Below are 23,449 nucleotides of genomic sequence, written 5' to 3'. Positions count from 1 at the left end.
GGCCTCTTCCCCACAATCCCCAGGCTCTCATTTATCCACAGAGGAACTAAATCCAGTATCCAACCCCAGGTGATTCCAAACACCACCTCCCCCAAACCCATACCCTGTTCTGGATCCTGGCCACCAATGGCCCTACTCAAGCTCTATTTGGGAAAGGTAGTAAGCAGATGGACTGGGGTTGGAGCAGGAGGAGAGGACCAGGTTTCCCCACTGAAACCTACAGATTCAGGTCAAAAACAATATTGCAATTTACAATCTTGTACACAAATCTGCATATGTTCTGATTATTTCCTTAGGGAAAATTCCTAGGATGTTGGTTCAAGTTATTATTATTGGCTGGGTGCAGTGGCTCACACCTGTAATCCCAGCACTTTGGGAGGCTGAGGCAGGCGGATCACCTGAGGTTGGGAGTTCAAGACCAGCCTGACCAACATGGAGAAACCCCGTCTCTACTAAAAATACAAAATTAGCCAGGCGTGGTAGTGTGGGCCTGTAATCCCAGCTACCTGGGAGACTAAGGCAGAAGAATCATTTGAACTCAGAAGACGGAGGTTGTGGTGAGCTGAGATCATGCCATTGCACTCCAGCCTGGGAAACAAGAGAGAAATTCTGTCTCAAAAAAATTGTTGGCCGGGCGCGGTGGCTCAAGCCTGTAATCCCAGCACTTTGGGAGGCCGAGACGGGCGGATCACGAGGTCAGGAGATCGAGACCATCCTGGCTAACACGGTGAAACCCCGTCTCTACTAAAAAATACAAAAAACTAGCCGGGCGAGGTGGCGGGCGCCTGTAGTCCCAGCTACTCGGGAGGCTGAGGCAGGAGAATGGCGGGAACCCGGGAGGCGGAGCTTGCAGTGAGCTGAGATCCGGCCACTGCACTTCAGTCTGGGCGACAGAGCGAGACTCCGTCTCAAAAAAAACAAACAAACAAACAAACAAAAAAAATTGTTTTTGCATTATTATTATTTCATTATTGGAGACAGAGTCTCGCTCTGTTGCCCAGGATGGAGTGCAGTGGATCTTGGCTCAATGCAGCCTATGCCTCCCAGGTTCAAGCGATTCCCTTGCCCCAGCCTACCCAGTAGCTGTGACTACAGGTGCATGCCACCATGCCCAGCTAATTTTTTGTATTTTTAGTAGAGACAGGGTTTCATCATGTTGCACAGGCTGGTCTTGAACGCCTGAGCTCAGGCAATCTGCCCACCTCAGCCTCCCAAAGTGCTAAGATTACAGGCGTGAGTAAAATTATTTTTAATTAACCACATTTAACTTTGGAAACAAACCCTAGACTGCCTGCCAGAACGTTTTACCAATTTATTCTCATACCAAGAGTGTGAAGACTCTACACCCACGACAGCAGGGCAAATGGCCCACAGCCTCACCAACATAGGGGATTAGTCTTTTTTAATTTTTTGGAGACAAGGTCTCACTCTATCACCCAAGTTGGAGTGCAGTGGCATGATCACGGCTCACTGCAGCATTGACCTCCTGGTCTCAAGTGATCCCGCCACCTCAGCCTCCCCAGTAGCTGGGATTACAGGCACACACCACCATACCTGGCTAATTTTTTATTTTTTGTAGAGACAGAGTCTCACTATGTTGCCCACGCTGGTCTCAAACTCCTGGTGCAAGTGATCTGATCACTTCACCTCCCAAAGTGCTGGGATTACTGGTGTGAGCCACCATGCTCAACCAAGCATTCTTTTTTTTTTTGAGACAGGGTCTTGCTCTGCCCCCCAGGCTGGAGTGCAGTGACACGATCTCGGCTCACTGCCACTTCTGCCTCCTGGGCTCAAGTGATTCTCGTGCCTCAGCCTCCCGAGTAGCTGGGATTACAGGCGCCTGCCACCAAGCCCAGTTAATTTTTTGTATTTTTAGTAGAGACAGGGTTTCACCATGTTACCCGGGCTGGTCTCGAACGCCTGAGCTCAGGCAGTCTGCCCACCTCAGCCTCCCAAAGTGCTAAGATTACAGGCACAAGTAAAATTATTTTTAATTAACCACATTTAACTTTGGAAACAAACTCTAGACTGCCTGCCAGAACGTTTTACCAATTTATTCTCATGCCAAGAGTGTGAAGACTCTACACCCACTACAGCAGGGCAAATGGCCCACAGCCGCACCAACATAGGGGATTAGTCTTTTTTTTTTTTTTTTTTTTTTTTTTGAGACGGAGTCTCGCTCTGTCGCCCAGGCTGGAGTGCAGTGGCCGGATCTCAGCTCACTGCAAGCTCCGCCTCCCGGGTTTAGGCCATTCTCCTCCCTTAGCCTCCCCAGTAGCTGGGACTACAGGCGCCCGCCACCTCGCCCGGCTAGTTTTTTGTATTTTTCAGTAGAGACGGGGTTTCACTGTGTTAGCCAGGATGGTCTGGATCTCCTGACCTCGTGATCCGCCCATCTCGGCCTCCCAAAGTGCTGGGATTACAGGCTTGAGCCACCGCGCCCGGCCTGGGGATTAGTCTTTTTTAATTTTTTGGAGACAAGGTCTCTCTCTGTCATCCAAGTTGAAGTGCAGTGGCGTGATCACGGCTCACTGCAGCGTCAACCTCCCGGTCTCAAGTGATCCTGCCACCTCAGCCTCCCCAGTAGCTGGGACTACAGGTATGCACCACCACACCGGGCTAATTTTTTATTTTTTCTAGAGACAGAGTCTTACTATGTTGCCCAGGCTGGTCTCGAACTCCTGGTGCAAGTGATCTGATCACCTCACCTCCCAAAGTGCTGGGATTCTGGGATCACTGGTATGAGCCACCATGCTCAGCCAAGTATTCTTTTTTTTTTTTGAGACAGGGTCTTGCTCTGTCCCCCAGGTTGGAGTGAAGTGGTGTGGTCTCAGCTCACTGCAATTTTTGCCTCCTAGGCTCAAGTGATTTGGCTGCCTTAGCCGCCTGAGTAGCTGGGACTACGGGTGCCTGCCACCAAGCCTCACTAGTTTTTGTATTTTTTGTAGAGACAAGGTTTTGCCATGCTGCCCAGGCTGGTCTCCAACTGCTGAGCTCAGATGATCTATTCACCTTGGCCTCCCAAAGTGCTAGGATTACAGGCATGAGCCACCACACCTGGCCAGGTATTATTCTTTACCTTTCTGCAATCTAAGTGAAAAAGAGCTCATTGTTTTAATGCACATTTCTCAGTAAGTTCGATCGCCTTTTCTATTTTTGAGTCATTTATATGTCATCTTTTATAATGAGTGTTACAGATGTATCTAAACATATTTTGGTTTTGGTTTAACTTGGGGGGTTTTCTGACACTAAACATTTTTATAAGTAATGCATGCCTGTGGTAAATTATTTTAAAGCAGAACAAAAGGACACATTGGTGAAAAATAAGTTTCCCTCCCTCCAATTCGGTATCCAAGTTCTCCAGCTAATTCATCTTACCATTTTCCTGGTATCCATTCAGAGATATTATTTACAGTGACAAGTACTGTATTTTCATAAATAAAAGGCAAGTGCAAGTGAAATGGAGGCTGAGCTTAGATACTGGATTCTTTTCATTTCTTCGTTCCCCATTCTGGGTACAAATGGTGACCAAGGAAATATGTGATTACACAACATCCTGCCTTTGAGGAATTATGTGATTACAAGACGATCTGATAAGCACTTCAAGAGAGGTGTTTTGTACAAACAACAATGGAGCTTCTAGAATGGAACAGAGTGAATGCATTATTTACTAAGTGTCTGCTATATGCTAAACACTGAGTTATAATCCCTCCTGTATGTTCTAATTTACTTCTACCTTACAATGCTTGTACTGTATATTCTGATTTACAATGGTGCTGAAAGTTCAGTATTGTTGTCCTCATTTTACAGATGATGAAACACCCACCCAAGGCCTCTATACCATACAGAATGATGCCTCTCTCCAGTGGCCGCCCTGGGCACATGCCATGAAGAATGAAAGCCAGGAAACAAAGGAGCAAACTGGTTCATCATTAAAACCCGTATGCCTTCCCTTGGATCACAACTTTTCTTCTTCTTCTTTTTTTTTTTTATATGGAGTCTCGCTCCGTTGCCCAGGCTGGAGTGCAGTGGCGCAATCCCGGCTCACTGCAAGCTCCGCCTCCCGGGTTCACGCCATTCTCCTGCCTCAGCCTCCCGAGTAGCTGGGACTGCAGGCGCCCACCACCACGCCCGGCTAATTGTTTGTATTTTTAGTAGAGACGGGGTTTCACCATGTTAGCCAGGATGGTCTCGATCTCCTGACCTCATGATCCGCCCGCCTCGGCCTCCCAAAGTGCTGGGATTACAGGCATGAGCCACCGCACCCGGCAGGATCACAACTTTCCTGATTCACCCAGGAAGAAATCCACGAGTTTCCAAAAGCAGCCTTTTCAGGCAGACCCTGAAAACATTTTTCCCAGGGTCCTAGAAACAAATCATGAACAAACCACTTTATGGCAAGCCCTGTCGCTCGCTGACCAGCCTCTGCTCTGCCTGAGAGGCCTCGAGACCACCCTGGGAGCACTCCCAGAAGAGCGCAAAGTTCCATGAGACTGACATGAGGGACAGTGAATTATCCCAACTCATGGTTCTGAAGGGTTTATTAATGTATGCATGGATCAAAACCCTGGATGCCAAATATTTTGCTTCCAAATAAATTCTTGTTTCCTTTTTTTTTTTTTTTTTTGAGATGATGTACTAGTCCATTTTCACACTGCTGACAAAGACATACCTGAGACTGGGCAATTTACCAAAAAAAAGGTTTAATGGACTTAACAGTTCCACGTGGCTGAGGAGGCCTCAAAATTATGGTGGAAGGTAAAAGGCACGTCTCACATGGTGGCAGACAAAAGAGAGCTTGTGCAGGGAAACTCCCCTTTTTAAAAACCAATGGATCTCGTGAGACTTATTCACTATCACGAGAACAGCACGGGTAAGACCTGCCCCATGGTTCAATTACCTCCCACCGGGTCCCTCCCATAACACATGGGAATTCAAGGTGAGATCTGGGTGTGGACACAGCCAAACCATATCAGATGGAGTCTCACTCTGTCACCCAGGCTGGAGTGCAGTGGCATGATCTTGGCTCACTGTAACCTCCACCTCCTGGGTTCAAGCAATTCTTCTGCCTTAGCCTCCCGAGTAGCTGGGACTACAGTCAGGCACCACCACCCCTGGTTAAATTTTTGTGTTTTTTAGTAGAGATGGGGTTTCAACATGTTGGGCAGGCTGGTCTCGAACTCCTGACCTCAAGTGATCTGCCTGCCTCACCTCCTAAAAGTGCTGGGATTACAGGCATGAGCCACTGCGCCCAGCCCTTTGGTTCCTTCTTTATGAGTAGATAATGAAAAATAAATTTTTAACAAAAGAAATTCTCCTTTGGTACAAAATGATGCAAGTGTATAAGACGGATCACCAAAGATGATACTGCTTCCTTTGATTAGAACCAAACCAGAAGTGGTACAGGATGACCACCACATGGCTACACAGACCAGTCTCGGGGGGGTCAGGGCAGCACACTGGGAGAGTCTCGTTCTCCACTAACATTGTCAATGTGCCCTGACACTGGGCTTACCAGTCGGACTCACAAGAGACTGATGCTTAAACCAAATCTTGTTTACTTGTTTATAGTTGAGAGAGGCTAGCATACTTGCACTGTATCCTTGTGTACCTAATGCAAGAATATACTCATTTACCCTCCTAGCAAGAAAGTGAAAGCATTTGTTTCACTAGATGCCTTCTATTGTTCAGTACTAAAAATTAAGAAAATATTTAAACTTGACAAGTCAAAAATAGATTTCACTTAAGTAGGCTTCCTCTGACTATGAGGGCATCATTCATAGCAGGACACAGAGGGCTTTGACTCACTCTCTGGAGCTCTACTCCCAACTCAGGCTGGCTCCGCACTTCCTTCTTCCAGGTACAGCCGTTCTGTATGCTGCAGGGGAGAAAGACACAAGGCCATCACTTCACTCCTGGCCATCCCATCTCTACAACTCATAGGCTAGTGAGTGTCAGACCAACCCTGGATCTCAGAATTTCAATCTGATGGGCCCTTTTGGGGAAATAATAACTATCTAAACATGTAGTTCTCTAAACTACAAAGCAACCCATCTTTTTTTTTTTTTTTTTTTTTTTTTTTGACAAAGTCTTGCTCTGTCATCCAAGCTGGAGTGCAGTGGCGCAATGCTAGCTCACTGCAGCCTTGAACTCCTAGACTCAAGTGATTCTCTTGCTTCAGCCTCTAGAGTAGCTGGAATTATAGGTGTGAGTGACCACACCCAACCTCCAACCCATTATTTCTTCTCTGTCCTCACTGTATCTAACCTGCATTCTCTATACCTCTTACTACCCTCCAGGAGTCTTTGGTTGCAGCTTCTAGTAACAATAATTATTCAGTATCAGTAGGTCAGGAACATTTCTCTGGAAGCACCTCTGGCCTCAGTGACTGAAAAACAATTCTGCTGGAGTTAATACAGAGCAAAGCCAGTTTTTGGTAACAGAATTAACATGTCAAAGGTACATTTAGAGCCTGAGCCTTTTTCTCATTTTAAGACTCCTATTAGTTTCAAGTCAAGGCTAAATGAAACTAAAAAGACTCCCATCCAGCTAGAAGTTGCACTAATTTCAAAACTGTGTGAGCCTCTTGTTCTTGCAGGCATGAGTTGCAGCCGTTGTTTCCTTGATAAGACTGGAGACTAGGTAGCAACAGTTTTCTAACTGCTCAATCAAGCATTCTGAACACTAATAAGAAAACCTCTTGCTGAATTTGGGATAAAGATAATCTTGCTTACCTAGACTCCCTTGGTGTAGGTGAGAAGGCTCTGTGTCAATTTCCGATCAGTATCAACTTCTCATGAAGGATACAGTAAAGGCCATAAGAACCAGAGCCATATTTATGTTTAAGTAATAGACCTTAAAAGGCAGTACCACCTGGGAATGGAAAACACACCAAACATAGTGAGCAATTCATTCTGGAAATCATGTTAAACATCGCCAGGGAAGATACCCCATTTACCTTGAAGTGATTACGCATTGCATGCCTGCATCAAAACATTTCATGTACCACATAAATATATACACCTACCATGTACCAATAAAAATTAAAAATATAACTACCACTAACATTTTAATACAGTCTTCAAAAGCGACTTTGTTATTATTTTTGTTTCATAACCAATTTTACTCCCCAAAACGAGTACCTTTCCATTTCAATATATAGCTGCATCATCATAAAAAAATCACTAGGGAAAAAGTAACCAGGGGCAGGGGCTCACGCCTGTGATCCCAGCACTTTCGGAGGCCAAGGTGGGCAGATCATGAGGTCAGGAGTTCGAGACCAGCCTGGCCAATATGGGGAAACGCTGTCCTCTACTAAAAATACAAAAATTAGCCAGGCATGGTGGCGCACACCTGTAGTACCAGCTACTCGGGAGGCTGAGCCAGAAGAATCGCTTGAACCCAGGAGATGGAGGTTGCAGTCAGTAGACCAGGTGTGGTGGCTCATACCTATAATCCCAGCACTTTGGGAGGCTGATGTGGGCAGATCACTTGAGGCCAGGAGTTTCAGACCAGCCTGGCCAACATGGGGAAACCACATCTCTACTAAAAATACAAAAATTAAATGGGTGTGGTGGCATGCGCCTGTCATCCCAGCTACTCTGGTAGATGAGGCATGAGAATCACTTGAACCCGGGAGGCGAAAGTTGCAGTGAGCAGAGACTGCACCACTGCACTCCAGTCTGGGCAACAGTGAGACTCTGTCTCAACAAATAAATAAATAAATAAATAGTAAATAGTGGTGATCTCTGGGTGACAGGAGTGTGGTGCCATTTTTTCCCCTGTATTTTCTAACTTTCTAAAATGCACATATACTGCTTTTGTAATTATGTTATTTTTAATATTTTTAAAAAGATAATTTTCAGAGAAAGCAGATGCTGGGCTATAGAAAGAATTTCAACACAAACAGGTTGTAGTTGTTATTACTGGTACCATGTTAAAGACAGAAATGGAAAAACTTGCCAAAGATTGTGGTGGAAGGATTTTTAAATTTTGATAATTAAAATACGTTACTTGAACATACAGTAGATATACAGTCAAGCATTTGTGATTTTTTACAAAACTGAGTTAGGGGTATAATGCAGTCTAATTTTTCAATCTTGGTCTATCTTGGACTTTGTATGTCATCTCTTTATTTTCAGGAAGATAAAGCTTTCAAGCTTCCTCCTCCTTGGTCTACTTGTTTATAGTTTTGATAGCTCTTAGGAAAGATAGTCTAGGGAAGATTGTTTCCTCTCCCATTTCAGGTATATCCCTCTCTCTGGTAATCCACTGAGTTAATATCACAGGCTTCATTTCAAAGCCTTGGAAACTGTGTTTATTTCTTTGTAATTATGGCAACAGGATTTAAAGAAGAGAGCCATGGGAGTCTCCTGTTCTTGGTGAAAGAGCCACAAATCCAGATCAGGAGAATCTCAAACTACAATGAGACATCACTGATGTAAGAATAGCATTAAAGGCCGGGCGTGGTGGCTCAAGCCTGTAATCCCAGCACTTTGGGAGACCAAGACGGGCGGATCACGAGGTCAGGAGATCGAGACCATCCTGGCTAACACGGTGAAACCTCATCTCTACTAAAAAATACAAAAAAAATAGCCGGGCAAGGTGGCGGGCACCTGTAGTTCCAGCTACTCGGGAGGCTGAGGCAGGAGAATGGCGTAAACCCGGGAGGCGGAGCTTGCAGTGAGCCGCGATCCGGGCACTGCATTCCGGCCTGGGCGACAGAGCGAGACTCCGTCTCAAAAAAAAAAAAAAGCATTAAATAGGCCGGGCGCGGTGGCTCATGCTTGTAATCCCAGCACTTTGGGGGGCCAATGCGGGTGGATCACAAGGTCACGAGATCGAGGCCATCTTGGCCAATATGATGCAGCCCCATCTCTACTAAAAATACAAAAAAAAAAAAAAAAAAAAAAAAATTAGCCAGGTGTGGTGGCAGGTGCCTGTGCCAGCTACTCGGGAGGCTGAGGCAGGAGAATCACTTGAACCCAGGAGGCAGAGGTTGCAGTGAGCTGACATTGTGCCACCACACTCCAGCCTGGCTACAGAGTGAGACTCTGTCTCAAAAAAAAAAAAAAAAAAAAAAAAGATAAGCACAAACCAAGAAGGGAAAGATGACTACGTTAACACCACAGTGACTCAATAATGAACATTTATCTGGCTTACACCTTCATATAAAGGCTATTAGTTCTTCTTCAACATGTATGCTTTGGACTGGTCTAGCCTGTAGGGAAGTTTGTTCTTACCATTCTTCCACCTGTCCTAGAAGCACCTTTACTGGGACTCCCCAGGTACCTCTTTTGTGATCCATCCCCATAAGGTCTAGCTCTTAGCTGTCAAGAGATGTCATTTGTGGCAGATACTGCTGTTTCTTATCTAACCTACTTTCCACATCTCTTTTCATTTGTAACAAAGCCCTGATTTTGTGCAGGTAGAGTATCATGGGAGGCTGGTTCCTTCCCCTAGTGACAAGGGCTGAAGCATGATGGGCCCCAAATAATTATGATATTTATTCTTGGTAATAACTAGTTTAGGATGGGTACATGACACAATACATGTCAGCATATTTTACCTGGATTCTACTGTCAACTTTACCAACATGCTAAGGGTGGCAGAGGAGAAGCACTGAGACCTTGATGTTGTCACTGGGCCACCAAATTAACCAATCTGCAACTGCTCTTTGAAAATCATTTCGGTGGGTTTGCTGTTACTTGTAGCTGAAACTATCCTATCAGATATTCCACAAAATCACATTACCTAACTTGTCAAATCTCCTAATATTGTTTTAATAACCATGCAGCCATTCATTAAGCTTTTAGATACAGGGATGTGCCTGGCACTAGAATAAGAAAATATGTTGAGACTTTTCAGGCTTTTCTATCAAGGAAGGTACCTATCATTTTCGTCTTTTTTTTTTCCCCCCCAAACACCTTTATAAACGGACAATTTCTTTCACTTACATTATCTTATAATCTGAAACTACCCTCTGAGTTAGCCCAGAGACGCATCCTGAGCTGTTTGCAGCTGAGGAAAGCAAAGTTGTAAACTGGCCAAGATTACCAACCAATCAGTGTCAGAGCTTGGGACGGAGTTCAATTTCCCAATTCCAAATCTCTACACTAGGGCACTCCCTCTTCCGCCAACAAACAATAGGAAATAACTGGCTCTAGGGTAGGCTGAATGTGAGGTATCTGGGGGCGAACAATGTCCCGCGACGCAAACCTACGGCTCTATACCCGCGTGGGGTCCTCTGTGACTATGGAGCTGACGCGGCTCGGTTAGGCTGCACCTACGGGTAAAATACATAATGCCTCTAGAACACTTTGAGTCGGAGCCTAGCAACCTGGCCTACACCGATGTCAACGTTGTGAACGTACAAAAAGACATTCCTTCATGTTCTACGGCCCCACCATCCGCCCAAGACACAAAGGACAGCTCAAGCCCAGGCTAGGCCCGAACCCCCGGCCTCTCAATCACCCCGCTCTGGCCAGACCGAAATTTCAGGCCTACAGGGCACTGTTGGCCAAACCCACATTTTGTTACCGATTTTCTTTCGAGTTCCGGTGTCTCCCAGTCTTCTTTCTGCCCTTCTTCTCAGAAACATTACGTCCCTCTGGGTTCACCCTAAGACTCTACTTTAGCGGGTAAACAGGCCCGGAGCTCACAGGGGAGACCCCGCCAGCGGAAGCGGAAATGCTTTCTTAGAGAAAAGGAGGAAAACTACTTCTCGCAGCTGCCCAGTAGCTACAGGTCCTCGGTTAAGGTGTTCGATTGGTCAACACAAAAGAAGGACTTCCCCGTCGGGAGAACTCCGACCAATCAAAGGGCAGAATGGCCGATAGGGCTGGGGGCGGGTCGCTTCCGGCGGCTTTTCCCGCAGCTCTTGCGTAGAGAAGCATGAGAGCGTGGGAGTTTTGCAGCGGCCGTGGCGTTCTTCGTCGCGTCCCGGTCGGGCGTCGCTTTCTGCAGCTCCTGTCCGGGAGCGCAAAGCCTGTCATTAGCCGCCGAGCGGTAAGTGGGCTCCTTTCGAGGCCGGGCCAGGAGGAGGAGCAGTCAGCGTAGGTTTTTAAGGGGGGGGGTTCGGAGGTAATCGAGGGAGGCTGGGGTACTGGAGGAGCTTGGCCGCAGAATAGGTCCGTTTAAAGACTATTCTCTCCCCTCGCAGCTTCGTCTCGAAGTCCCTGTGGCGTCTTGAAGAAGGCATTCCCCATCCGCCAAATGGCGTCCATGCCCCCGACTCCCGAGGCCCAGGTGAGTGGAGGTACCTTTTTCGTCCAAGTTTGTTGCTGCTTTCGGTCTCTTCCTGACCCCCTCCTTTGGAGGAGGGTTGGGCATTCATGTTGTGGTAGGAGTGCACCTGAGCCCCAAATAGCCCTTTGACCAAGCGTTCTTCTTTCCAAGACCAGGCATATAGAAGTGGTTTACCAACTTCCTTCTTTCAGAACTGCCAACTGGGAGCAGGGCCCTTGGAGGAATCTCTGAGAGAGTTTGTCAGTGTCTTATCTGTTTTGTTTAGAGATAAGGTCTGGCCTTGTCGCTGGAGTGTTGCTTGTCTGGCTGGAGTGCAGTGCTGACATCATAGCTCCATCTGGAACTCAGGGAATCCTCGCGCCTCAGCTTCTCGAGTAGCTGAGAGGCGCGCATACCACAGTGTCTGGCCACTTTTAAAAATTCTTTATGGGGATGGAGTCTTGCGGCTTTGCCCAGGAACTCCTGGCCTCCAGCTGTCCTCCCACCTCGACCTCCCAAAGTGCTAGGATTAAAAGTGACTTTCTGGAATGGTTCCCAAAAGTACAGATTTGGTACTTATCCAATTTGAATGGATTTTTAAATTAAGCACATTTCTAGACTCTGCACTTGTAGAGTAATAGTAAATCCCAGGTGATTCATTATCACACCATTAGGGAAGGTGGGGTAGGCCTGGATGAAGCGCTGGAGTGAGCTTAGCAATGAGTGTCATGGGGACGAAAGAGAGGAAATAGCAAAGGGAAGGATGTTGGGAGAATCCTGTAACCTTTATCTCTTTATGATTCTTCCTGGGCTGCCCAACCTTCTTTTCTTTTCTTTTCTTTTTTTTTTATTTTTTGAGATGGAGTCTCGCTGTGATGCCTAGGCTGGAGTGCAGTGGTGCGATCTCAGCTCCTTGCAATCTCTGCTTCCCGGATTCAAGCGATTCTCTTGTCCCAGCCTCCCAGGTAGCTGGGACTACAGGCACATGCCACCACACCCGGCTATTTTCATTTTAATTTGTTTTTATTTTATTTTATTTTATTTATTTATTTATTTTTTGAGATGGAATTTTGCTCTGTTGCCCAGGCTGGAGTGCAGTGGCACAATCTCGGCTAACTGCAACCTCTTCCTCCTGGGTTCAAATGATTCTCCTGCGTCAGCCTCCCAAGTAGCTGGGATTACAGGCATGCGCCACCACATCTGGCTAATTTTTTGTATTTAGTGGAGACAGAGTTTCACCATGTTGGTCAGGCTGGTCTTGAACTCCTGACCTCAGGTAATCCACTCACCTCCACCTCCCAAAGTGCTGGGGTTACAGGCATGAGCCACTGTGCCCGGCCTTAATTTTTGTAATTTTACTAGAGACAGGGTTTCACCATATTGGCCAGGCTGGTCTCGAACTCCTGACCTCAAGTCATCCGCCCCCCTCAGACTCCCAAAGTGTTGGGATTACAGGCATGAGCCACCGCACCCGGCCCCAACCTTCTCCTTTTCTTAGAGCATCCTTACTTAATGGTTTTTCCCCCAAGAGCTGTTCCCTCATCTTTTCTCTTCCAAGATAGACTATAATTGTCACAGTCCACCATCCTTATACCACTGCCTAAAAATATCCATGTTTACTCTCTTCTTTCCAACCCTCACCCCACCCCTTAGAACCCATTTACCCCACTCCTGCACTCAAGAACCTTTTACACCAAGCCCTTTTATCCCGTGCATCTGATGTTTCTAGCTCTTCTCATCCTTCCTAGGTTAAGTAAGGGACTGACCCTCCACCCTCTTGTACTGACACAGGCTCTTATGTTTCAGGGACCAATACTCTTTGAGGATCTGGCAGTGTATTTTTCTCAAGAGGAGTGTGTGACTCTGCACCCTGCCCAGATGTCCCTCAGTAGAGATGCTACAAAGGAGTGTTTGGAGGATGCGGCCTTGATGGGTAAGGCAATTGTTTTTCTTGCATCTGGAACTTTTGTCAGTTCTAGGATGAGAACTTAATGCTTTTTCCACATGTTGGTATGGTGGAGTGGGACCTGTGCCTGAGTAATTTATGTGGAGATGATAATTGTATGAGAGAAAAAGTTTTAAAATATGATATGATTTCTTTCTTTTTTTTTTTTTTTTTTGAGACGGAGTCTGGCTCTGTCTCCCAGGCTGGAGTGCAGTGGTGCGATCTCTGCTCACTACAAGCTCCGCCTCCTAGATTCACGCCATTCTCCTGCCTCACCCTCCCGAGTAGCTGGGACTATAGGTGCCCAACACCACGCCTGGCTAATTTTTTGTATTTTTAGTAGTCACGGGGTTTCACTGTGTTAGCCAGGATGGTCTCAATCTCCTGACCTCATGATCTGCCCGCCTCAGCCTCCCAAAGTGCTGGGCATAAGCCACCGCGCCCGGCCGAGATGATTTTTTAAAGACAAAACTTCAGTCTAGTACAGTGCCTGTGGTTTACTACAAGAGATGGCAGTATTTGGTAATCTTTCACAAACATTTATTGCAGTTAGTTTACAATTTTACTTGGGAAATCCCGTTAGTATCGATCACTATCATTTGCTAAAGACTGGAAATTGATTTACTCTTAAGGGGTGCTATGCCTTTCTCACCTATGGGGAACCATACACAGATGGACTCCTGTGCCTCAGTAGATTTTATTTCTGACTAGGATTGAGTATCTAAACTATTCTATTTATTTGTTCTAAGTAATTATTCTAAATAATTTGGAATAGTTTAGATACTCAATCCTAGTCAGAAAAGAACAACTAGAATAACTAGTTATTCTAAATAACTCATATTTTCTATCTTCCACTTTTCTCTTCATCATGTTCATGTTGTCTTCTATCTGCTTAAACTTATGGAGTATATTTATAATGGTTATTTAAACTTTTTTTTCCTGCTAGTTTTATCATTGATGTGGTTTCTGGGTCTGTTTCTATTGATTGATTTGTCTTCTAGTTATGGGTTATATTTTCTATATTTTCTTTACTTGCATGTAAATTTTGGTTGGATGTTGGATTAAGAATTTTATGTTTTTGGAGCCAGGATTTCGTTGCATTTTTAAAAATATTTTGGATTTTGTTGTGGGAGGCGGTTAAGTTACTTGGGGTCAGTTTGATTGTTTCAAGGTGTGCTTTTTTTTTTTGCTTTGTTAGGATGGGTTCAGATCAACCTTTCTGCTAGGGCTTATTTGAGTTACTGCTAAGGCAGTATTTTTCCGTGGACATTGCTGCTCAATGTCTTATGTCTTTCCACTTTGGCTGGAGGCAACATGGACTGGTTATTGCTCTGTTACTCCTTTTAGGCAGTTCTTTCCACAGCATTGGGTAGTTTCTTCATGCACTTGTAGATTACACAGCCAAAGTTGTGGGTTTTTTTGTATTTGGTTTTATTTTATTTTATTTTATTTTTTTTTATTTATTTATTTTTTTTGAGACGGAGTCTTGCTCGGTAGCCCAGGCTGGAGTGCAGTGGCCGGATCTCAGCTCACTGCAAGCTCCGCCTCCCGGGTTTACGCCATTCTCCTGCCTCAGCCTCCCAAGTAGCTGGGACTACAGGCGCCCGCCACCTCGCCCGGCTAGTTTTTTGTATTTTTAGTAGAGACGGGGTTTCACGGTGTTAGCCAGGATGGTCTGGATTTCCTGACCTCGTGATCCGCCCGTCTCGGCCTCCCAAAGTGCTGGGATTACAGGCTTGAGCCACCGCGCCCGGCTGGTTTTATTTTTTGATACAGTATCTTGATCTGACGCTCAGGCTGGAGTGCAGTGGCACAATCACGGCTCACTGCAGTGCTGACCTCCCAGGCTCAATCAGTCCTCCCACCTCAGCCTCCCAAGTAGCTGGGACTACAGGCATGCACTACCATGCCTAGCTAATTTTTTTGGTTTTTTTGTAGAGACAGGGCTTTGCCATATTGCCCAGGCTGGTCTCGAACTCCACGGCTCAAGTGATCCTCCCACCTCAGCCTCCCAGTGTGCTGGGATTACAGGTGTGAGTCACTGTACCTAGCCTCAGGAAAGTCTTAAGAGGACCCCATGTAGATGACCTGAGCACTCTTTGCTGTTTTGCTTTCAAATTCTAGCTGCCTTGGCATCCCTGATCTCTGAACTCAGTCTCCTCAAATCAGCAAAACCACTTGGTACTGTTTGGATTCCCATGCACTATGCTGCAGCCCTTTCTAGTCAGTGAGTTGGGAAAATCATAGAACTTTGTTTCTCTGGAAAGAAAGGTTCCTTTTGTATTGATATATCTGCGTTATAACTGAAGAATACTTGGAAAATATTACAAAGGATGTTAGTTTTGTCAGCCATCCTTGTAAGTAGATTGGCTGTTATTTTCATGCAGTACACATAGCCTTCTACCTTGATCTTTCCTCAGTGAGGGATAAAGAGATTTTGGAGAGTTCTCCTGGTGATAATGAAACTGTTTCTGATAACCTGTGTGCTTCTCTGTTATAGGAGAAAAATGCTCACTTGATTGCTTTCTTTTCTTTTTAAAAATTATTTTCTTTCTCCCTCATTCTTGCTGTCATCTTATCTTCTTTTTTTTTTTTTTTTTTTTTAAGAAACAAGTCACCTAGGCTGTCACCTAGGTTGGAGTGCTATGGCACAACTCAAAACTCCTGAGCTCAAGTGATCCTCCTGCCTCAGCCTCCTGAGTATCTAGGACTACAGGCATGTGCCACCATGCCTGGCTAATTTTTAAAAATTATTTTTTGTAGAGATGGAGTCTCACTATGTTGCCCAGACTGGTCTCAAACTTCTAGCCTCAAGTGAACCTCCCACCTCAGCTTCCCAAAGTGCTGAGATTACAGGCGTGAGACACTTGCCCAACCCCTCTCTTTCGTGATAAATATGAATCCTAATCTTTTTTCCAATTGTTAATTGTTCTGCTGTCGCTTGAGATAGCTTCAAAAATGAAAGGCTCTTGAGGTCTAAATAGACAAGCTGGAAAAGTTCACCTCTAGACAGCCACTACCGAGACTGTCCTTAGTACCTATCCCACTGGACTCTGACTTAGTTATAGCTATTTTCTCCTCCTTACCTTTGGATATTCACCCAAAACTGGATCTTCTGGGAGACCAGGAGAGTCTGCTTCGTCCTGATTTTGTGTGTTTCGTGTCTGGGTTATAGGATAACCCTTCTAAAGTTTCCTGATCTTCTTTGTAACTACCTTTTAGCTTACTTTTTTCCCAGTATCCCTTGAAGGTATTGTCTATGTTTTGCTTTCTTTTGTTTTTATCAACAGGAGAGGAAGGCAAGCCAGAGATTAATCAGCAGTTAAGCCTAGAGTCTATGGAACTTGACGAGCTTGCCCTAGAAAAGTACCCCATTGCTGCACCCCTTGTCCCTTACCCAGAAAAATTCTCTGAGGATGGAGTTGGAAACCCTGAAGGGAAAATATTAAGTGGAACTCCCACTTGCAAGAGAAGGGTCATCAGCCTTTTAGTTACCATTGAAAACCACACCCCGTTAGTAGAACTCTCTGAATATTTAGGAACCAACACACTTTCTGAAATTCTTGATTCTTCCTGGGAAGGAGCCAAAAATGTGTATAAATGTCCTGAGTGTGACCAAAACTTCAGCGATCATTCATACCTGGTTTTGCATCAGAAAGTTCATTCAGGAGAGAAAAAACATAAATGTGGTGACTGTGGGAAGATCTTCAATCATAGAGCCAACCTGAGGACACACAGGAGAATCCATACTGGTGAGAAACCTTATAAGTGTGCCAAGTGCAGTGCCAGCTTCCGCCAGCACTCGCATCTGTCCCGACACATGAATAGCCATGTAAAGGAGAAGCCCTATACATGTAGCATATGTGGTAGAGGTTTTATGTGGCTCCCAGGATTGGCACAGCATCAGAAAAGCCACAGTGCTGAAAAAGCTTACGAATCTACTAACCGTGATAAACATTTTAATGAGAAACCAAATCTTGCTTTGCCTGAGGAAACATTCATATCAGGCCCCCAGTACCAGCACACGAAGTGCTTGAAGAGCTTCAGGCAGTCCTCATATCCTGCCCTTTCTGAGAAGAGCCACGACGAGGACTTTGAACGCTGCAGCGATGATGGGGACAATTTCTTCTCATTCTCAAAATTCAAGCCCTTGCAATGTCCTGACTGTGACATGACCTTTCCTTGTTTCTCTGAGCTTATTTCCCATCAGAACATTCATACAGAGGAAAGGCCCTATACATGCAAAACATGCGAGAAAAGTTTTGCTTTGGACTCAGAACTTGCATGCCACCAGAAGAGCCACATGGTAGAGGAAACTTTTAAATGTACTGTGTGTGGGAAAAGTTTCAGGTCAAATTTGCATCTCATTACTCATAAGCGAACTCACATAAAAAACACCACATAAATTTAACAACTTGTTATTAGTGATTGGGCTTTTCAGTATCTGTATGGTGGGAAGCAGTTACTGTATATGTCCCAGGCAATGTGCTAAGCACTTTACACACATTCCCATGTAATACTTAATTCTCACCACAACCTTGATTTAGGCAGTATCATTTCCATTTTATAACTAGGGACGCAAAATCCATGCCACAAAGCTAGTGAATGAACCCAGGATTTGAACTCGGTTACTGTTCAACTGTGAGCCAGAAAAAGATACAAAACTTTTGTTTAAATTCAATTTTCATTAAAATGAAGGCTCTTGCTAGAGTTCTTTTAATTTTGTTTACATAGTTTCTAACTTTTAGAAGGAGGAGAATTTATTTATATTTTGCCAGTTCTGCAGCTATATCTAGGAAAGTAAATGCTTTTATATGTTTTATACTTTTTTTTGCTATAACTATTTGAATGTAATATTAGTATAAGATTGCTGTTTTACATGTGCATTCCCATAGGCATTTAGAAGTTTTTTTCTGCCCTGTAAAAGTTCTCAAATGGGTGGACTAGTTTATATCTTGATGGCCATTAGTATCCACAGAGTTCTCTGTCATGGTTCTGATGCCAGGGGCAGGTACTGGCATTTAGGACCCAATTGTTTGCAAGAATTTTAGAAGTCTAACTGCAGCCCTTTTCTGGAGGCTGGACTTGACTCGGGGAGGGGAAAAAGTACTTGCTCTTTTCTAAGATTTGCCTCCAAATCGCTACTGAAGCACATTACCTGTCTTACTATGAATAATTGTAATTGTTTCTCAGTGAGCATGCTAGCTACTTTAGATATATTATCTAATTTAATCTTCAGAATAAATCTGTGACAGAGAAAAAAAAAAAAAAACCTTTGTTTCATAAACGAGGAAACTGAAGTCCTCAGAGGGTAAAGTCAGTACTTTGCCCAGCACACAAATCACATTGTGGTGAAACTGACATTAAGCTTGGGTCTCTGTGACTCCAAAGGCCATGCGGTCTGCAAGACTGCAGCATTTGTTGGCATTTGCACCATGTAGTAACACTGCAAGCAGCCAGGGAAAGGGGAGCTGAGATAGGTAGGTGAGAATGGTCATCATGAAGGCGATTCATTGTGCTTGCATCCTGGAACCCCTTCATTCCCTTTGTGCTGTACCCAAAGCCTGACTTACATATACAGTTGTAAAGCAGCAGAAGACTCTCCAGGACTTCAGGTTTGAATTCTTGTCTCTCTAATCAGATAAGAGATTGCACACTTTGCAGAGTACAGTACTGAAGGTCTTAGTTGGGTTTTGGTTTTTTAAAAAACACCCATAACATTTCCTCTCCATCTCCAAAGAAAATGCATATAGAAAATTGTTAGATTTTAACCAAAATACTTAATAATATGTAGATCTTTACATACTGCTATTATAGATAAATATTGGAGCAAAATATTGTTAAATAGTATGGTTATTAATGTTAAAGAACCACAGAATTTTATAAATATAGATTCATATACAATTTCTCATTAAAGTTGATTGTATGCCTGTCAGCAAAACAGTATTTACATGGGTTTTGATTAGGATGGAAGAATGCTCTCATTCTACTTAAATAGACAGTATAAAAGTATAATATTTGCTAAAATTGAATTGTTGCTGGGAATCGTCATGAGAAAAGATAAAAGACTCTTGAGGACTAATTGTATGGAAGGTAGCAGAAGGTGGTCCTACAGAACAGCAGATTGAGGACTGAATGTACAAAAAGATGCTGGCTACTCAGCTAAGCTCTTATTACTGAGTAGAGGCAGGAAGATACTGTTCAGGTGAGAGGAAAACTGAAACTAATAAAAACCCAGAGAGAGTTTCTCTCTTTTTGTCATTTTTGTCTTGTTTCTGGTTTGCAGATCCACAGTTGAGACTATGTGCTGCTCTGTATGTCAAGGTCAGACTTGGCTCTTTGTTTCTGATGTCTCCACTCTTGGGAGACAGGACACCAGCCTCCAGGTTTCTCTGAGGTGCTTTGAAATGTGTAGAAAGATAGTCTCCAGTTAGATTACGTATTAGCCAACTCTGAGATTATCATGATCTTTGTTAAATAACAACAAGAACACCACCTCCTTGCTCTCCTGCTTCTGCCCTCAGTGGGAGAAACTGGCAGGTGCCTCAGCACTTATCAGGGACCCTAATATTTCAGTCAAAGATCTAATGAGTCACAGGATGGGGGATGAAATTGGGGAAGGTCTGGATTAGCAGAGTGGCTGCAGAAAGAAGTAGAGGGGAATATCTTAGAAGGCACTTGGACAGAATGGGAATGATATAAAAGATGGATGCTGTCATTTTTGTTTTGGCTCCTAGAAAACATAGCAGAAAGCGAGAGTTTGTGCCATACATCCTGTTTTGCACCTTAATAGGGAAGTTTGCCTTTTCACATGAATCTTCCTTCACAATTAACCTCTAATTTTTACAGTTTTATTCTCCAGATTTTGGAAGATTATGACAAACTTCCCTAAAAGATTAGAAAAAAATAGCCCTTTTCAGAAACATTAACATACATGTGGGTATAACTAAAATGGCTTTTTGGTATAATACTGTTAATGATTGGTATGCAGAAAAAAATGAAAATCCCCTAAGTGTCAGTTACTGGGAAATAGGCATATTTTCAGTTGTTTGCTTATTGTGCACTTGTACTTAAATACATTTGCTGGATGTAATTCAAGCTGCTTTGCCCCCAGGGAATTGAAGGAAAAGATGTATCTGCTGGTGAGCTTCAGGCTTTTTGTGATGATGGCTTTTCACCCTTCTGTTTACAGTGTCAATTGATGGAGATAAATTCCATAAAATTGTCCTTAACTCAGAGATACTAGCCTATACCATGTTAGGTGCTATTCACAAATACTGGATAAAAGTTAATATGGGAATGAAAAACTAAATGCAAGAGTTTATTGCTATGAATGATTGGTTAACTGCATTTTGCAGCATGGAAATCACACTATGAGAGTGAAAACTTTATGCTGAATAAATTGACTCAGACAAATTTCTTCGTTTTTGTTGTTGATGCAGTGATGAAAATGTGTTTCCAACAGTTCCTTAACATGATTGCTGGAATAAACAGTCTGTTAAACAATCATCATTGATGGAAACAGCATTTTTCCAATGGAATTCAGCTGTCAGCGGTTTACATTTTGTAATTTAAGAAATTGTGGAATGTAGTTGTTCTTGAATGAGGTGGACTCAAAATAGTTTTATTTAGAGCTTTGTTGCTACAGGTGGTAGTCTATTGACACCTCCTCATTTAACATAGAAAATGACTAACCCAATAATTCAGGGAGTTAAAACTCTAATGACATTTCACAGTAAATGCCATTTTGAGTCTTTGCCTCCTGAGTTTCCATATAATTAAGTGGCACTGTTCTAGTGACTGCAGCATAAGATGTCATACAATCTGAAACTGCAGAGTCTGATCAAAGTAATCTGCAATTTACTGCCTATGTGTACAAAGGGAGACATAGCAGGTTATAGTTTATATGAATAGTCTATTTTGAATGTTCATTAAACTTGTTATCCCTGTGGGATTTTAGTAGGAAAGTGTTTTTGCTTTGACCATCTGTTTAACAAAATGATGTTCATTACATTAGAAGTGTATATATTCATGTGTTTTAGTTTTGTAATTTAGGAGAGCTATTGATCTGATTCAAAGATGACCATTACCCATCTTTCCAAGGCCCATCTAAGTAGTACAGGTGTTTTGTCTTTTAAAATTGACATTCCTCGTTGCATTAAGTCTGTAGGGGAGAATACAATATAAATATTCTTCTGTGTAAACATAAGAATGTGCTGTAATCCCCAGTTCCTTTGGATACCTCAGAATTATATTTATTGTATACACATATAGTGTTTGTTTAATGTTTTGGTTTTACTGTTTTTGACATATTCTCATCAGTCTTCTCTCTAGTTTGCAAGCTCTGAAGTTATTGATTACGTCTAATGTGCAATTTGGCTTCTAATAAATGATATTTTATGATGATGGCAATGAAGTGAACTTTTTAAAAAAAATACTTAAGTGTTTTAGGTGGCAATGAGGTAAATTTTGAAGACTGTTAGGATTGTGGTTTAGAAAGTGAATGACTTTGTGCTGCTTAATAAGGGAAGTAAAATCGCTTGCTCCCTGGAACTCAGCAGAAAATTCCGGCGTCATTCTGGGAAGCTAGCGCTAGACCTCAATTTCCTTTCGTCTTTGCTGTACACAGATGTACAGGGGCAATGACCTCCGTCTTCACGGAGCAGCTACTGCTTGGCGCGGGTCGCCACTTAAAGCTTGGAGTCCGAGTAGCGGATGTGGTGAGTAGGACTCCCAGAAGACCTCGCGCGGCCTCAGGGAGATCCTGGGTCTCCGCTTGGCCACCAACCGCACGGGTCAGCGGAAGTGCCAACGAGATGACTTGCGCTACAGCGGCACACTGGTGAGGAACCGGAAGCCACGAGCCACTTCCGGTGCCCGGTTCCGGCAGCGCCTGCGCATTCCTGGGCAAGTGGGATGTGGTGAACGGTGGAGATCCATCAGTGGGGTTTGGCCGTGTGCCTGGCCATGTCTACTGCATATCGCTAGGTGATCTCCATGTAAATCTAGCAATATGGGTAAAAGCGTTTGCGGAGGAACTCCTCAGGTCTCTTCCTCCACATCAGCAGGAGGGTAACACGGGTGTGACTGTCGGGCACTAACATGAATCTCCATCCCATGATTCTAAGTGTTAGGACTGGAGAAGAAGCTGTGCGCCACCGTCCCAGCTCTAGTCCCACTTAGGCAATGCAGAGCTGTGGGCCTGTCTAGCATGTGTGTCTCTGGCTTGTTGAATTGGATACTTTGTGCATCTCACTTGTGCTGGATAGAGTGTCTTTTCTTTAGGACCAGTACCAATCTCAGGCTTTTGGTATGCTCTGCAGCCAAATTCTAACATGCTTCTGGTTAGCTGAACTGTACCCTCGGCTTACCTTTGGTAAATGGTATCTTCCCCAGGTGAGCTTAGCCACTTCCATGGCTACAAAGACCTCACTTTAGGTCAAACTCCAACTTCTCTTCTATGTACTCCAGATTCCTACTTTCAAGTACCTACAGGAGATCGTCCTTTGGATGTCTCTCAGGCATCAAAACACATGCCCTTAACTCATGCTTTTAGCGCCTCATCTGTTTGCCTCCAGTATGTGGGGCCACATCCACACAATTGCTCATGATATCAACAAACACCTCCTCTTTCCTCTTGCTATGGCTTGAATATTTGTGTACCCTAAAAATTCATGTGTTCGAATTCTAACACTTTAATTGATGTTATTAGGAGGTGGGGACTTTGGTAGACCCCTCATGATTGGGATTAGTGTCTTCATAAAAGAGACTGCAGGCCGGGTGTGGTGGCTTATGTCTGTAATCCCAGTTCTTTGAGAGGCCAAGGTGGGAGGATTGGTTAAAGCCAGGAGTTCAAGACCAGCTTGGGAAACATAATGGCACCCCGTCTTTACAAAACATTTATGTAGCCTGGTGTGGTGGCTGGTGCTTGTAGTCCTAGCTACTTGGGAGGCTGAGGCAGGAGGATTGCTTGAGTCCAGGAAGTCGAGGTTACAGTGAACTGTGATTGGGCCACTGTGCTTGAGCCTGTGAGGACCCAGCAAGAAGGTGCCATCATGGAAATGGCCCTCACCAGACACTGAATCTGCCAGTGCCTTGATCTGGGCTTCCTAGCCTCTAGAACTATGAGAAAAAAAGTTTTGTTGTTTATAAGCTACCCAGTTGACGGTAATTTTTTATAGCAGCCAGAACAGACTAAGACATCATATCCACTCAATCATCAAGTCTCATGGATTCTACCTCAAAAGTATCACCAAAACCTGAATGTTTCTGTCTCCA

General features: G+C 44.1%; 1 protein-coding gene and 1 long non-coding RNA gene across 3 annotated transcripts; one reads left to right on the top strand and one right to left on the bottom strand.

The window, feature by feature from the left end:
• Positions 1 to 5,808: 5,808 nt before the first annotated feature.
• Positions 5,809 to 10,135, bottom strand: LOC116273057. The gene is made up of 3 exons (XR_004181562.1): positions 9,957 to 10,135; positions 6,735 to 6,873; positions 5,809 to 5,878 (listed from the first exon to the last, which is right to left on the bottom strand). It is a non-coding gene; the product is annotated as an uncharacterized LOC116273057 (long non-coding RNA).
• On the top strand, positions 9,673 to 21,574 carry LOC100998845 (zinc finger protein 597). Of its 2 annotated transcripts, none has more exons than XM_017953130.1 (4): positions 9,673 to 9,691; positions 11,162 to 11,247; positions 13,033 to 13,159; positions 16,462 to 21,574. In XM_017953130.1, the coding sequence occupies exons 2-4, from the start codon at positions 11,215 to 11,217 to the stop codon at positions 17,574 to 17,576; spliced, it is 1,275 nt and encodes a 424-aa protein (XP_017808619.1). In that variant the 5' UTR covers positions 9,673 to 9,691; positions 11,162 to 11,214; the 3' UTR covers positions 17,577 to 21,574. The 2 variants fall into 2 exon arrangements, with proteins under 2 accessions (XP_017808619.1, XP_003916499.1); XM_003916450.5 differs by lacking the exon at positions 9,673 to 9,691 and adding an exon at positions 10,892 to 11,007.
• Positions 21,575 to 23,449: the final 1,875 nt, after the last annotated feature.

Source organism: Papio anubis, unplaced genomic scaffold (genome assembly GCF_008728515.1).
Source record: "Papio anubis isolate 15944 unplaced genomic scaffold, Panubis1.0 scaffold338, whole genome shotgun sequence".
Taxonomy (NCBI): Eukaryota; Metazoa; Chordata; class Mammalia; order Primates; family Cercopithecidae; genus Papio; species Papio anubis.
Note: the sequence above shows the minus strand (reverse complement) of the source record. Positions and strands in the feature narration are given on the sequence as shown.

Excerpts from the sequence above, each read along its gene's own strand:
- LOC100998845 (XM_017953130.1), top strand. The coding sequence starts at position 11,215 with ATGGCGTCCATGCCCCCGACTCCCGAGGCCCAG. Across the intron at positions 11,248-13,032 it reads CCCCGACTCCCGAGGCCCAG|GGACCAATACTCTTTGAGGA; the intron begins GTGAGTGGAGGT and ends CTTATGTTTCAG. Across the intron at positions 13,160-16,461 it reads GGAGGATGCGGCCTTGATGG|GAGAGGAAGGCAAGCCAGAG; the intron begins GTAAGGCAATTG and ends TTTTATCAACAG.